Here is a 13,317-nt window from a genome sequence, read left to right on the forward strand (position 1 = left end):
TATTTTGCATTTTTTGGGACTGGCAATGTTTGGCAAAGTGTTCAACAACAACACCCTCTAAGAAAATTGGTCTCGAACCGCCACTGCCTTGAACTTTATATGCATCATTTTGTTAATGCGGAAGAGAAGCTCTTCCTTTTTAAGTGCTGTGATCATGATCAAAGTCCTGTTCAATTTGATGTGAGGCGGCTTTGAAAAACATGGTACAGTCAATTACAAGGTGGTACAAAGTCTCGGCATCACTGAATTGCAGAGCACCTGAGGTGAGGAAAATCACCCACCTCCCCAGTTCTTGTGTAAAAGGGGTAAATAACTTTTGATTTCAGCTGCACACACACACACACACACACACACACACACACACACTTGGAAAATTCCACATAGGTGTTGCATTAAACTTAAGTATAGGCAATAACTTGGCCCAACTAACTCTCGTTTTATGTATGCATCTCACGTTATATTACCCCAATGGACATACTTGCACAATCTAATCTATCAATCTAACATCTACACAAGCTTTATTAAATTGTTTGCCATTTTTTTCCCCAAACTTTATTGAGACAAGGCACGTTACATGTAAAAATCATACGGCACACCACCAACCAAAAAATATATCAAAGTATATATACAGTTCTGAAATGATTTTGTCTAAATTTACTCACATATGAACTTAATCAGAGTGAAATCTGGGTCTGTTTAGTTGAACACAAAGCAATTATTTTGTTGAATAAATGGCAACTGGTGGATACATAAGTTAATTGTACCTTCTGCTATCTAATGGAACAGCATTTATTTGTTCTGCCTTTCACTATATGTTGCTGGCATAGATAGATGAACAACAACAAAATCAGACCAATAAGATAAAATTGGAGAATTTCCTGTGCGGTGGTTGGGATTCACTGGTTTTTGACACCATTCATGTAGCACAGAAATTCAGCAAAATGACAGGTCCCAATAATAATGTTGAGTAGCTACAAACACGTCCAATATGAATATAAACCAATAAATGAATATTAATTCTATGTCAATTGCTTTGCCTGCAGGTGAAATATATTTCAGCCACACACAGTATATGGTCAAATATGAAACTAATCCACCACATCAAAATAAAATGACAATAGAATAAACACAGTTCAAATACCTCTCCAGTGGTATCAATCAATACTGAGCATCATTATCACGTTTAGTTTTTTTGTTAATGCTGACCAATTGTTGTAGTTGAACCCACCTAATTTGCATGAATCTTTGACAATGTTTTTCTTGTCTTCACTAACAAAAAAACAAATCTAAAATTCTTCTTCTTAAAGGGCTCAGACTTAACATCCACAAGAAATTCTAAGGAAGTCCTGTCCTGCTCCACAACCGGAATCATCCAAACCCTTGCGTTGCACCTCCAGTGGCCTTAGTTAAATATTGCAGTATACATTACAAATTCAGTAATAAATTCAACATCAACATAAAGACAAACCATAACTCTTTGACCATGATATGTAACAACTCTTAGTAATCAAATAACACTCAGTGTGGTATTTTTCTACATTACTTACTTTCCTCACAAATTCCCAATGCCTGCACTTCCTATATTCCAACTTCAGGACACATGTAAACCTCCAAAGTCAAACTACTGTATGTGAATTGCCACCCAAATTTTCCCAACAGTAATGTCTCCAAGTCAAACAAAACTTTGAAGTTGAAACCATTATTTGTGACGTCATACACGGAAAATGAAACTTTGGTTCAATGAGCATCTCGTTGATTAAAGTAATCTCCCGGACATTCATGGTTCACTATTCACAAATTCACCTGTTCAGGTCTTTTTGGGGGGAGTACATTTCCCCAGCTATGCACTAAAATTATCTATTTTGTGTTTTTTGTTTGTTTGTTTGTTTTTTTGGGTGCCCTTTCTGAAACAATGCCACAGGATGTCACAAGGCCTATGCTCTATCTCAATAAAAAGTGTCAAAGAAGCATGTTGAAGTGATACATCGTAACCGAGAGACGAGCTCTGTATCTCAGGGAGGAAGTAGGTTTAGCCTGGGTTATTGTTGTTGTTAGAGAGTCTTTGCCGCATGCACACATGCACTTCCGACACATTTTTTCAAAATCAAATAATCTGTAAGCTATTTATTTTTAAGGATAATGTTATAAAATGTGCTTGAAATGATATTAGTGTTTGGAATCATAGTTTGTGGTACATTTACGATTTAAAGTATTAATATAGGAAATTGTAAAAATGTTTTTGCTATTCGTTGCATTAATATATTGGCACGTTTTTGCTTTTTCTTTGGCTTTTTTTGTGATGCCACCACAGAAGGAAATGTGGGATGATAACCATTGAACCAAAAATGGAACTGACCACGACATAGGAAAAGGTCTGGCTGCTCGGTACAATACAATGAATCCCTGCTTATTTGCAAATTCATCTTTTCATCAATTTTCTTTTTAACCTCACATTCATTATTCACTTTTAAACTCACCTATTTGCTGTTTTTGCGCAAAACTGTAACAGTATTGCTTTGGCGCCATCTGGTGGCATCTATGGGCAATTATAACCCTTTTTGGGGGTGTCAACTAGCGGATATTTGCTATTTAGGGGTTTACATACATAATTTTACTGAGCAGATTGTACCATAAATAGCTAAAAGCTTAGTGCCCAATGATGAGATTGAAAATGACCGCAGAAGCTTGTTTCCTGTTCCTACTTCATTTTGTGTCTGTTAGGTTTCTTCAAATGATGAGTAGTTTTACTCTATTTTAGTTGTATTTATAGGTATTACTCATTGGTTAACTTTAACAGTATTTAAACATTGTGTGATAGTTAAGAATGTTAAAAATGTGAATTCAAATATTGCCCTGTACTGTTCATAACAGTTTTATGGAATTAATTCACTGAATTCAGGACATGATTTCCAGGTCCCAAGCCCAGATAAAAAATGTTTGGGTTGCGTCAGTCAGGGGAGCTGGCATAAAAACTGTGCCAAACAATTAATGCAAGTCACTCTTTGCGGCGAGCCCTGACGCGACAACACAAACGTCACAACAACTTTATATGATTTCCAAAGGGAAAACATGTTTTCAAAAGAACCGGCATCACTTAATGGACTGCGTCTGACTTTCGGGGTTCCTCTGTTACTGTATGCGATGGAACACAAACAACTTGGCACTGTTATTGCTCTCTCCTTTTTTTTAAGCTTCGCTTATTACAGAGCTGGAGCTTTTCTTTTCTTCCTGTTTTCTCTCCACGTACTCCTGCAGACCGTGCAATACAGACTCCGTGTGGAGAATCTTGAGTGGGATGGAGTTTAGTAACCAGCCCTGCGTGTGTACAGTAGACAAATCAGTCTCCATGTACAGTGCATCCAGAAACTATTCACAGCGCTTCACTTTTTCCATATTTTGTTAGTTTACAGTCTTCACACAGTATACACTCGCATTAGAAGCAACCAACAAAGACAAAGTGGCATTGAGAAGGAATTAAAAGAAATTAATTTTGTTTAAACAAGAAAAAAACAGTAGATTAAGATGTTGCATGTTGATTTACGGTAATAAATATAATATGAATATACTACAGTAATATGTATGAAACTTGACATGAAGTGCTGTATATGCATCATAGTTCTATTGCACATTGAAACTAGAAAGACATTTCAGATATTAAAATAGTAAAATATAAATGTGCATATGGAACAATGAGTAAAAACTGAGAGGTTTAAAATAAGGATATAAAAAGTGGCTAGTACGTATGTTAACATGCATAATAGTGAATGTACTGTACATATGTTGTATGTATAACATTATTGCACATTATCCAGGACGTATTTGTCTCACATACAGTGGTATCTTTTTGAGAAAAAAAAAAAGGTTCCATTTTGGAATAACAAAATGTGGACAATGTGAAGCACTGAGAATACTTTGCGGTTTCACTGTAACCAAGTCTTCTTACCAAGAACATGTGACAGACGCTGCCGTATGTTTTGTCCCCAGCTCTGATATACTGCATGGAGCTCTTCACAAAGTCTCGAGGGGACAGCATGGCCATGTTTGTTTGCTGGTAGCGCACCATTCGAGTGGAGACCCCGAAGGGTGTGACTGCCTGAGAAAGCAAGATGAAAAGAGATGAGGTAAAAGGGTTAGCTTGCATATCCCTTAAACAGTCACATTTTCTTCCTGTAAATCATATTTATGTTGTTGTAAGCATTCAGGGACCAATAATGAAGTTACTTCAGACAATTCATTGGTTATGGGAATTTTTTCAGCCAAATATCGGAATTGGCATTTGCCCGAATAAATCAGTCGGGCCCTCAATACATTGCTTAGAAACCGTTCCTCTAAGGTTTTCTTTGTTTGAAGAATTGTGCAACAGGCCCTGTTGTGGGTTCCTGCTTTAAATGTTTGAGATGGTCTCAGCACCTGTATAATAACACCTTTATCTTTGTATTCTGCATGAAGACCTTGAGAAAATCTCTCCACAAATATCTGCAAGAGTGACACACACAAGTTCATGAGAGTAATATTTTACCCGCAAAAGAGAGTCTGAAGGGCTGATGCCCTACACTCACTTTCGATGCAGCGTACAGCGAGTACAGAGGGAACGGGATGGAAGCAATTCCGGATGCAATGTTTACTATCACCCCTTTTCTCCTGCATAGCACACGTACACAAAAACTCACAAAACACCCTGATACATGCCGTTATTGGCCACATCATTAGATACCCCTGCACTGTACAAATAATAGTATTGTAAGTTGTAACACTCATAGCATGTGTGTTTTTTAATTTATTTTTTATATTATTCATTTTTTGTTCAATACTTAAGGCTCTGTTGACTGTTAATGTTGTGGGGCCCTAAGCAGGTGCATAGCTGGCTTATGCCTTGTGCTGGGTCCGTTAAAACTTCAACCTCAATCATAAACATATTGTTAAATGAATACCAATCACATCTGAGCATTAGTTTCTTAATCACTGGATGGGCCTCGCAGAGGATTCTGCAGGTGTACCTAATGAAGTGGCCTGTGCAAACATGGTTAAACGTTAGCAAGTTTTCTTCTTTGTCATTGTCATCTATTACAAGTAATCATTGTACTGTAAACATTTAATTTGTTACATCAAATGAAGGAAACCTGTTTTCCATGCCTGGAAGGACTATTTTGCACATCTGTTGGGGAGAGGGAGAGAGAGAAAAAAAGAAGATATTTCAGGGAATGCATTTGTGTCTTAAAATTGAAAGAGAGAAATAGAGAGAGGGAGCGAGAGAGCGAGAGAGAGAGAGAAGGACAGTAGCACCTCCAAATTCAAACACAATGCATTCTGTGACGCTGGTTGACTTCTGTGATGCATGTGTGGTTGACAAGTTGAAGTAATTTCAAATTAATTCCCCCCACAGGAAAATATTGTAAACCCAATTAATTAATTCCAGACTTAAACTGTAGCACTATACAACTTTTATTTTTTTGAAATTTATTTTAATTTAATTCTTAACATTCATAGAAGTTTGAATAGACGTTGATCACTGTGTAATAAAACTATATCAAACTATAACGAAAGTAAAAACAGTCCTCCTTTGAAGACCCCTGACAGAAACGTAATATGGAGAGAGAAAAGGAAGTTGTGCGCAAAGCGATACTGTCATCTAGTGGCGTGTAGTCTAAATTAAAATGTACTCCATTTAGCTTAGCGTCTGCTTGGAAAAATTAATTTGTATATTACAGTGCCTTCAAAAGGTATTCATGGCACGACACTTTTCCCACATTTTGTTATGTCGGAGCCTAATTCCGGAATGGAAATGTTGAGATCTTTCCAAACTTATTAAAAATAAAACATACCATGTACAAAAGTATTCACAGACTTGGCACGATACTTTCTTGATGCACCTTTGGAATTGTTTTTTTTTCATATTGCCATTATTAGAAATTAGAATTATTAGAAAACTTTTAGGACTTTCCACTGTGAATACAAACTCTTACCTTCACCATGGTTTTCACGTTGCAGTTTATCACACCCGTGATTATCTGAAAGGGAAAATAAAAAGCATTGTAGTCGCCTATTCTTTCAGAAGAAAATACTTCATATTGTAATGAATAAGAGGAAGCACTTGGGTTAGGTCATCAGTTTGGAAACCAGCTTTCAAGGTCCGCCTTTCTCCCCCGCCTTACGGTGGCAAAAATACTCAGTGTCTGTGCTAAAATAGAAGTACAATACTAATTTGACCCGTGTTCCCCTAAGTACAAAAATACACAAAACAAAACCCGACTGTCAATTATACAATAACTGTTTAGATAAATTGTTACACCAACAACAACAAAAAAAAAAACCACAAATTTTTCCCCTTTTATTAACTTAGTAGCGCTTGAACTGAGAAGAAAAAAAATCACATTCCAAGTCACGTAGCTGGCTAGCATTGGCTGGATTTTGATGTCAAAACAACGTGTTCCTTTTGCTGATGCTGTGACCTGAGTGATAAAAAGTGCTGAATTAGCTAATGATAACTACAGCAAAAAAATATTAAGAAACAATAGAAGCTGGCGGTTTTTAGGCTGGCGCAAGACACAACGCGTTTGCCCCAAATCATTCTTGTCGCCGGCAACACCAAATAATTCTCTGAACTAAGGCCATAGATGGGGAAAATCTTGCTTCTCAAAATATGTTGCTGTCAATGCTCCCTGGTTCAAATTTCTCCATGTCACTGCTGTCTCAGTTTTTTTCTGCCTTGTAAGACCACAAAATCTCAATCAATCAAGATCTCACCACCGGTTGACTTTACCTCTCTCTACTCTATGTACAGTACATCTTTGTTTACGTTGTGTCGTCATCCGCGGAGGTTGAAAAAAGTAACAAACTTATTTGACAAAATGAGTAGAAAGTACATATATTTGTTTTTTAAATGTAGGGAATAAAAGTAAAAATATATTAGCGAAGATACCTGAAAACTCTACTTAAGTACCCACCGCTCTTACACAAGACTCGCAAAAATTTCTCGTCGTCTGTCATGTAAATTTATACTGTACCTGTAAAACCTCTGGGCCACCACTAACCTGGTCCAGATCTTCTTCTTCAAGGAATCTGCGAGGGATCACACTGGGCAGCATGCCTACATTGTTAACTGGCACACAATAGAAAGAACATCCAGTTTTGATGACCTGCATTTGATAATGATCCCCCCCCCCCTCCATTGTAAATTTGGCATGTGTAAGCAAATAATGTTACATAAAAGACTAAGTGGTACCTAATACACCAATGTCCAGGTACTTAAGCTCCTCCTCAATGTCGTTGAAGATGTTGTCCTTGGTGAAGTCTACCACGACCACTTTTACCATCCGATGTGTAGTTTCGCCTGCGCATGAACACACATTTATTAGTACACAAGGTGATATAACAATGGTAGATTTTAAATATGGTGTCATTCTTACTTATTTCCTTGGCCACCTTGTCCAAAGTCATTTTGGTTCTGCTCATGATAACCACATTCATCCCTTGTTCAGCCAGCTTGTAATGGTACAAAATAGGGCTTGGGTAAAATATATATAGTACTACTTTCCTATTTAAACAAAAAGAGCACACAAAAAAAACGCAGTAGAGGAATTTTTCAGCAAATAGCTCAGGATAGGTTGCATAAATAGGTGAATTTTTTAATAGTGAAATGCAAATATGTGGGCATAATTGTAAAGTTGTCTATTACAACACAGCAAGGGTTTTCAAACTTTATGAATCCAGGTTCCCCTGAAGGTGACCATTTTTTTCCAAGGACTGGCTCATAATTGTAAAGCCTATTAAACATTATCCATTATATACTTTAACATTTACACCCCTGCCATAAGGGTTAAAAGTTGCCTGTTTTCAAGAGAAAAGTTGTAACATTGTGATAACTAATTCTTATATTTTTGGAGATTAAAGTTGTAATGTCACAAGAATAATGTATATTTTCAAGAAAAAGTTCTAATCTTTGCAAGAACAAAGACACAGTATTTTGCTATGAAATAAAAATTCAGAATCTTGCGAGAACAAAGACACAACGTTATGATGTTGAAGTAAACATTTAATGAGGGAAAAAAGTCATATTTTAGGTTTTAAGAGAATTTCAAAAATATAAAGTGAGACGAGATCATTATTATTTCAGTATACTGTAGAGTAATCCCCCTCCATCGCTGGGGTTATGTTACTGTGATCTTAATGTTTAGTTATTTTGTTTTTTTTTTTTTTTGGGTGGGGGAAACATTTCACCTGTGCTATAAAGGGTATCATTTTTTTTTCTCAGACAATGAAACACCACTATGCATAAGGACTTTCATAAAAGACAATAGGCATTTGTTATCTAAAATCCATCCATCCATTTTCTGATCCGCTTCTCCTCACTCGGGTCGCGGGCGTGCTGGAGCCTGTCCCAGCTATCATCGGGCAGGAGGCGGGGTATCTAAAATCCCAATGTAAAAAAACAAAAACAAATAATAAAAATAAAAATGACTTACCGCCAAGGCGTATTGTCTTCCTATGCCCTCTGAAGCTCCGGTCACCACTGAAACAGCAACACTTACTTTTAATGACTCAGCACATTCTAACATCAACAAGCATTGTGAATCAACAGTATGTCAAAGTGAGGACTTGTGTCTACTGACTCATCAGGTTTGAGTAACGTGCTGTACTTACAGCATGTTCCTCAGATGAAGAACATGTTGAGAACAAACAGGAACTACAGTATCCATGTCTGTTTGCTACTGTCTCAACTTTTTGGCCCCGAATACTGAGATAACACATTTCAGTTCGAGCAGGCAAAGACAGATAGTGGAACTGTTATAATATAAGAGTGGGCCAACTATGTAAGTCATTGGAGAAGTCATATTTTGATGTGAGCACGAATATAGTAATGTTAATAAAAAAAATAAAAAAACAGCTAGAGCTACATTCCTAAAACTGCAAAATGTGCAGAATGTTAGCCCAAGAGTGAGGCAAGAGAGTCCATAATTATCCATGAAAACATCTTTGTTGAGGGTGTTACACAGGGCACATTTCTCAGTCCACATGTATTTTGACGCAACACCACTGTAGTATTTTTTTCCCCTTAATTTCTTAATCTTACGAGATACAAAACATGAGCTGTCATTATAGGGAACTGAAGGCTGAGCATTTTTCAAAGCCAAAATTCCGAAAGTGCAGAAATATCCATCTAAATGTTTTTGTTGAGGGTGTCCCGCAAGGTCTTGGTCCATGTGTATTTAATTCACAAACAAGTTTTGTGTTTTATTCATAGCTGAATTATTGTTCTTGAATTTTATTGGGGATGACATGACAATAGCTCTTTGCAGATCAAAAACGCATACTTTTGAAAAGAGAGCTCCAGTACATACATAAAGTGTATGACTGCAAAACATCCAGAATATTTGACCAAGAATGCCCATTCATCCAAAAACCTACCTTGAAATCCAGCTGTCTTGAGAGTGGCACATTTGTTGGGCCACATTTACTAAGTTCACAAACACGTTTTGATGATAGCTGAATTATTGTTTTTGAATGGATATCAAGTCGTTATCATCACACACAGTGAGGGGAACCTCATACTGTGAATACGAGAAGAATCCAGATACCAGTCATTATCAGAATTGCTTTGTCACAATAAGATACACACCAAATGTAATCAAACTACAGTATGTTACTGTTACAATTGAGTTCTGTCCAAAGATTAGTTCATGACCATGTGCTTTTATTGTTTCTGACCGATAACATAACACAGATTTATAAAAACCTCGTAGTTTGCTATTTTTGAGGAATTAAACATAATTGGCTTGATCAACCATTGACCGATTGTGTTCAGCGAGACTGCTAGAGAGGAAATGAATCATTTTGATTGCTGGTGGCCTGAACCTGTGCGTTGAGGCATCTCAGTGCAGTCAGGAATCTGTCCATCATATTAGAAATTGTGCAGCTATTTACAGGGTTAATGTAGAGAGGAGAGGGGAGATATTGAAGGATAAGCTTAAAATACCATTGCCCTCTGCTTTGGGCATGACCAAAATGTAAAAGAAAATTACTTTTCCACAGGGTTATTATTTAAGCTCACCCAAAATCTGTCATGAGGAAATGAAATCAACTTTAAAGGGAAATGTTGGACCAGTTTCAGGAGGAGAGTGAGGGCTCCTCTATCCAGACTTTGATCAGTGGAAATTTGTTTAATAACTACCACGGTCAAGCAGCTCAATGGGAAAACACTTCTAGAATCACGAACCCCCCCCCCCCCAAAAAAAAAATTCTGGTAGGTATTAAGATATTCATTCAGGCTTCCCAGAGTCAAACTGAGTTTTTTTTTTTTAACACAGCGTGTCACTTGTAAACACACTCCTTTGAGTCATTTTACCAGATGGTTAGATTTAAGCAAGAAGATTAGGCAGAGTCTTGGTTCTCGCTTCAGTATTTCATGTATCCTATTAGACCCATCGGAAATGTAGAGCTGAATCTAGGTGAAGAAGTTGAATTGATGTAATCAAAAATGTTTACATCATGACCTGGATGAGGTTTAGGAATCTAGATTTGGATAATTTTGGGACAAAACTTAATTTAACTTAACAGTAACATAGTTTGATTTGGTGTGCAGCTTACAGTGACTAATTGGGCAAGAAATCCCTAAAACAATTGGGATCTGGAATCTTCTGCTATTCATAATATGAGGCTTCAGAAGACTGTGTCATGCATGATCACATTTATTCATTCATTCATCTTCTGTTCTGCTTATCCTCACTAGGGTCGCGGGCATGCTGGAGCCTATCCCAGCTATCTTCGGGCGAGAGGCCGGGTACACCCTGAACTGGTCGCCAGCCAATCGCAGGGCTGCACGATCACAGTACAGGGATAATGGTTGCCAGTCGGGGACCTGGTAAGCATAGTAATAGTGGGTGGCGTGCCCCTGGATTGGTCCCCTGCGGGATGGGCTCGCTGGCTCTGCCCCCACTTGCGGGTGGACCCCACCCTTCCTCAATGTGCCGGCTCAGCAACTCCTTACATCAGTTGACTAACATGCATGTGATAGTGTGTTTTGACACTATAAAAAGCATCCCACCACACCACTCATCAGTAGCACTGCCTTGCTCATTTCCCACATCCTGTCCTGTTCTGCCCTTTTCTGTCCACTCTCATCTAGTTCTATTCGTTAGTTGTTGCATTCCCTCACCAGGTTTCCCCCCCATCCATAAATAAGAACACGAGTTGACTGTTGTAATGTTACTTGTGGTCAAATATCTAGACTGTCTAACATTTGTTCTGATGTGGTTTGCACCCATATTCCCCTTGTCTGTTGTGTCCATCTTTCTGTCCCCTAAAGCCCTTTTTCTGTCCGGCTGCATTTTCAAATTACAGAATAATTAAAATATAAGCAGAGAGAGTATTTCAAATTCCACTGATGCACAGCAAGCAAGGCATACAGAGCCACCATTCTGTATGCCCATGCAGCTGAAGAAGACAGGTTAAAAAAAATAAAAAGTCATGATAATGACGGCGGGAACATCTTAGATATTTATTTAAAAACTACATTTTGGTTATGAACAAAACGTGTTTGTGAACTAAATAAATGTGGAGCGATGTACCCTGTAGGACAACCTTATTACAGCCGTTTTCTTGGATATCATGTACGTTTTTGAATGAGCTTGCACTTGGATAACATTCTGCATGTTTTGCAGACATACAGTACACTTTATAGATGTAACTTTGTTTTCAAGTTTGCATTTTTGGTCCGCAAAGCACCATTGTCATGTCAATGATAGGGTTAAATTGTCTGACCCCGCGCCCCCCCAATTTTTATTTGGATAAACACCTGTATAAAGATGCTCCTGCAATGGTCCAATGCTCCTGCATCAGTACCCACTAACTACACGTGCACATTTACACCTTGACGTTTGCCTTGACTTTTTATAAATGTACAGTGATACTACCTTAGCTCTTCAGTCACAAAAAGCATAAACAGTGATCATTATACTGTTTCCAGTCAACCACCACTGTTCATATGGGATAAAGACCGAGCCCTTCCGCAAACACCAGAAATCCACGTGTAACTGACAGACCCCTACAAATGTTTTTAACTGCCTATATTAATAGTTAAAACGTAAATATACAACAAACTATTATACCCCCCAAATCATCTGTTAACATTACCCTAAAAATACCCTTAGAATTTATTTGATTTCGAAAATTTCTTTTACACAAATGTACTACTTTCTGACCAGATAGGGATTTGGCACCATCTTGTGGCAGCTATGGGGCATTACAGAAAGCACACAAAAAATGTGAATAAACGAGTTTTGCCAGCAAGTAGTTGAGGATAGTTCTAAAGAAGAACAAATAAAAATAGGTGAATTGTGAATCATGAATAGGCGGGGGTTCACTGGCAACTAATATGTTTTTATATATGTAATTCATACTACCCCGGTAATAAATCATACTTTTAATAGTAAACACACGCACGCTCACACAAACAGCAAGCGCTTACCTGCCCACTCCCCCATGGACAAAAAGAAGACTTGCGCAGCGGAAACCACCTTTTGGGATAAAGCATCCTTGTGAAAAGGAGCAGCTTCACTCCATAGTAGATGACAACCACAGCACCGAGAGTAGTGAAAAACCATTCCATCAAGCTCTTCATGCTTGTCCAGCACCTGAGGCACACACTGCTGTTCCCACCGCTGCTGCTTCTGCTGTGTATGTACTCTGCTCAGGATGTCGATGAGTGATCCAACCAAAATAAATATACACAGAAAGTAGTGATCGTCCTCCCAAAGAGGACACTCCCTTGTAAGGAACACTCACTCTCTCCCCCCGCTGTCCAACAACTGCTGCACATGTCGTCTCTGTCAGCCATTATAGCTTTAAGCCATGTGACTAACATTGGAATGAGTATTTTAGCATAGAGAGGTACAACTTGAAAAACTGCATTTGTCACAGCCACTGTGTGACTGAAACGTTGTGTACGAGGGTCGGTTGCTCACAGATCATTTGCACTGCACATAAAAAGTATACACACCCCAGTTCAAATGCTATTTTTTTGTGATATAAAAAATGAGACCAGATAAACCATTTGTAAACATTCATCATTGTGACCTATAATCTGTAAAGCTGTGTGCTCACACTCTTATAACTGGAGATAAATCTGTGTTCAGAATTAACCAATCACATTCAAATTCATGCCACCATTTAAAGTGCCTTGATTAACCTCAAAATAAAGTTCAGATGTTCTCGCAGGCCTTTGCTGACATTTGCTTTGATTTCTGGCAGAAACCTGAAGCTTTGTGCGAAAACTACTATTTGGAATGGTTCATAATTCCTTCCACTGTTTCATCTGAGGAA

The 13,317-nt window shown here is 38.0% G+C and overlaps 1 protein-coding gene across 1 annotated transcript; it reads right to left on the minus strand.

Annotated features, from left to right (window-relative positions):
- Nucleotides 1–503: 503 nt before the first annotated feature.
- On the minus strand, nt 504–12,832 carry hsd17b3 (hydroxysteroid (17-beta) dehydrogenase 3). The gene is given in 12 exon segments (XM_061671919.1): nt 504–3,315; nt 3,944–4,093; nt 4,411–4,476; nt 4,560–4,641; nt 5,121–5,155; nt 5,964–6,008; nt 7,032–7,099; nt 7,223–7,330; nt 7,407–7,482; nt 8,463–8,509; nt 12,464–12,493; nt 12,496–12,832. Coding segments are annotated over 12 exon segments (957 nt in total). The 5' UTR covers nt 12,617–12,832; the 3' UTR covers nt 504–3,186.
- Between the last annotated feature and the right edge of the window lie 485 nt (nt 12,833–13,317).

The sequence above is a fragment of the Phycodurus eques genome, chromosome 3 (genome assembly GCF_024500275.1).
Source record: "Phycodurus eques isolate BA_2022a chromosome 3, UOR_Pequ_1.1, whole genome shotgun sequence".
Lineage (NCBI taxonomy): Eukaryota > Metazoa > Chordata > Actinopteri > Syngnathiformes > Syngnathidae > Phycodurus > Phycodurus eques.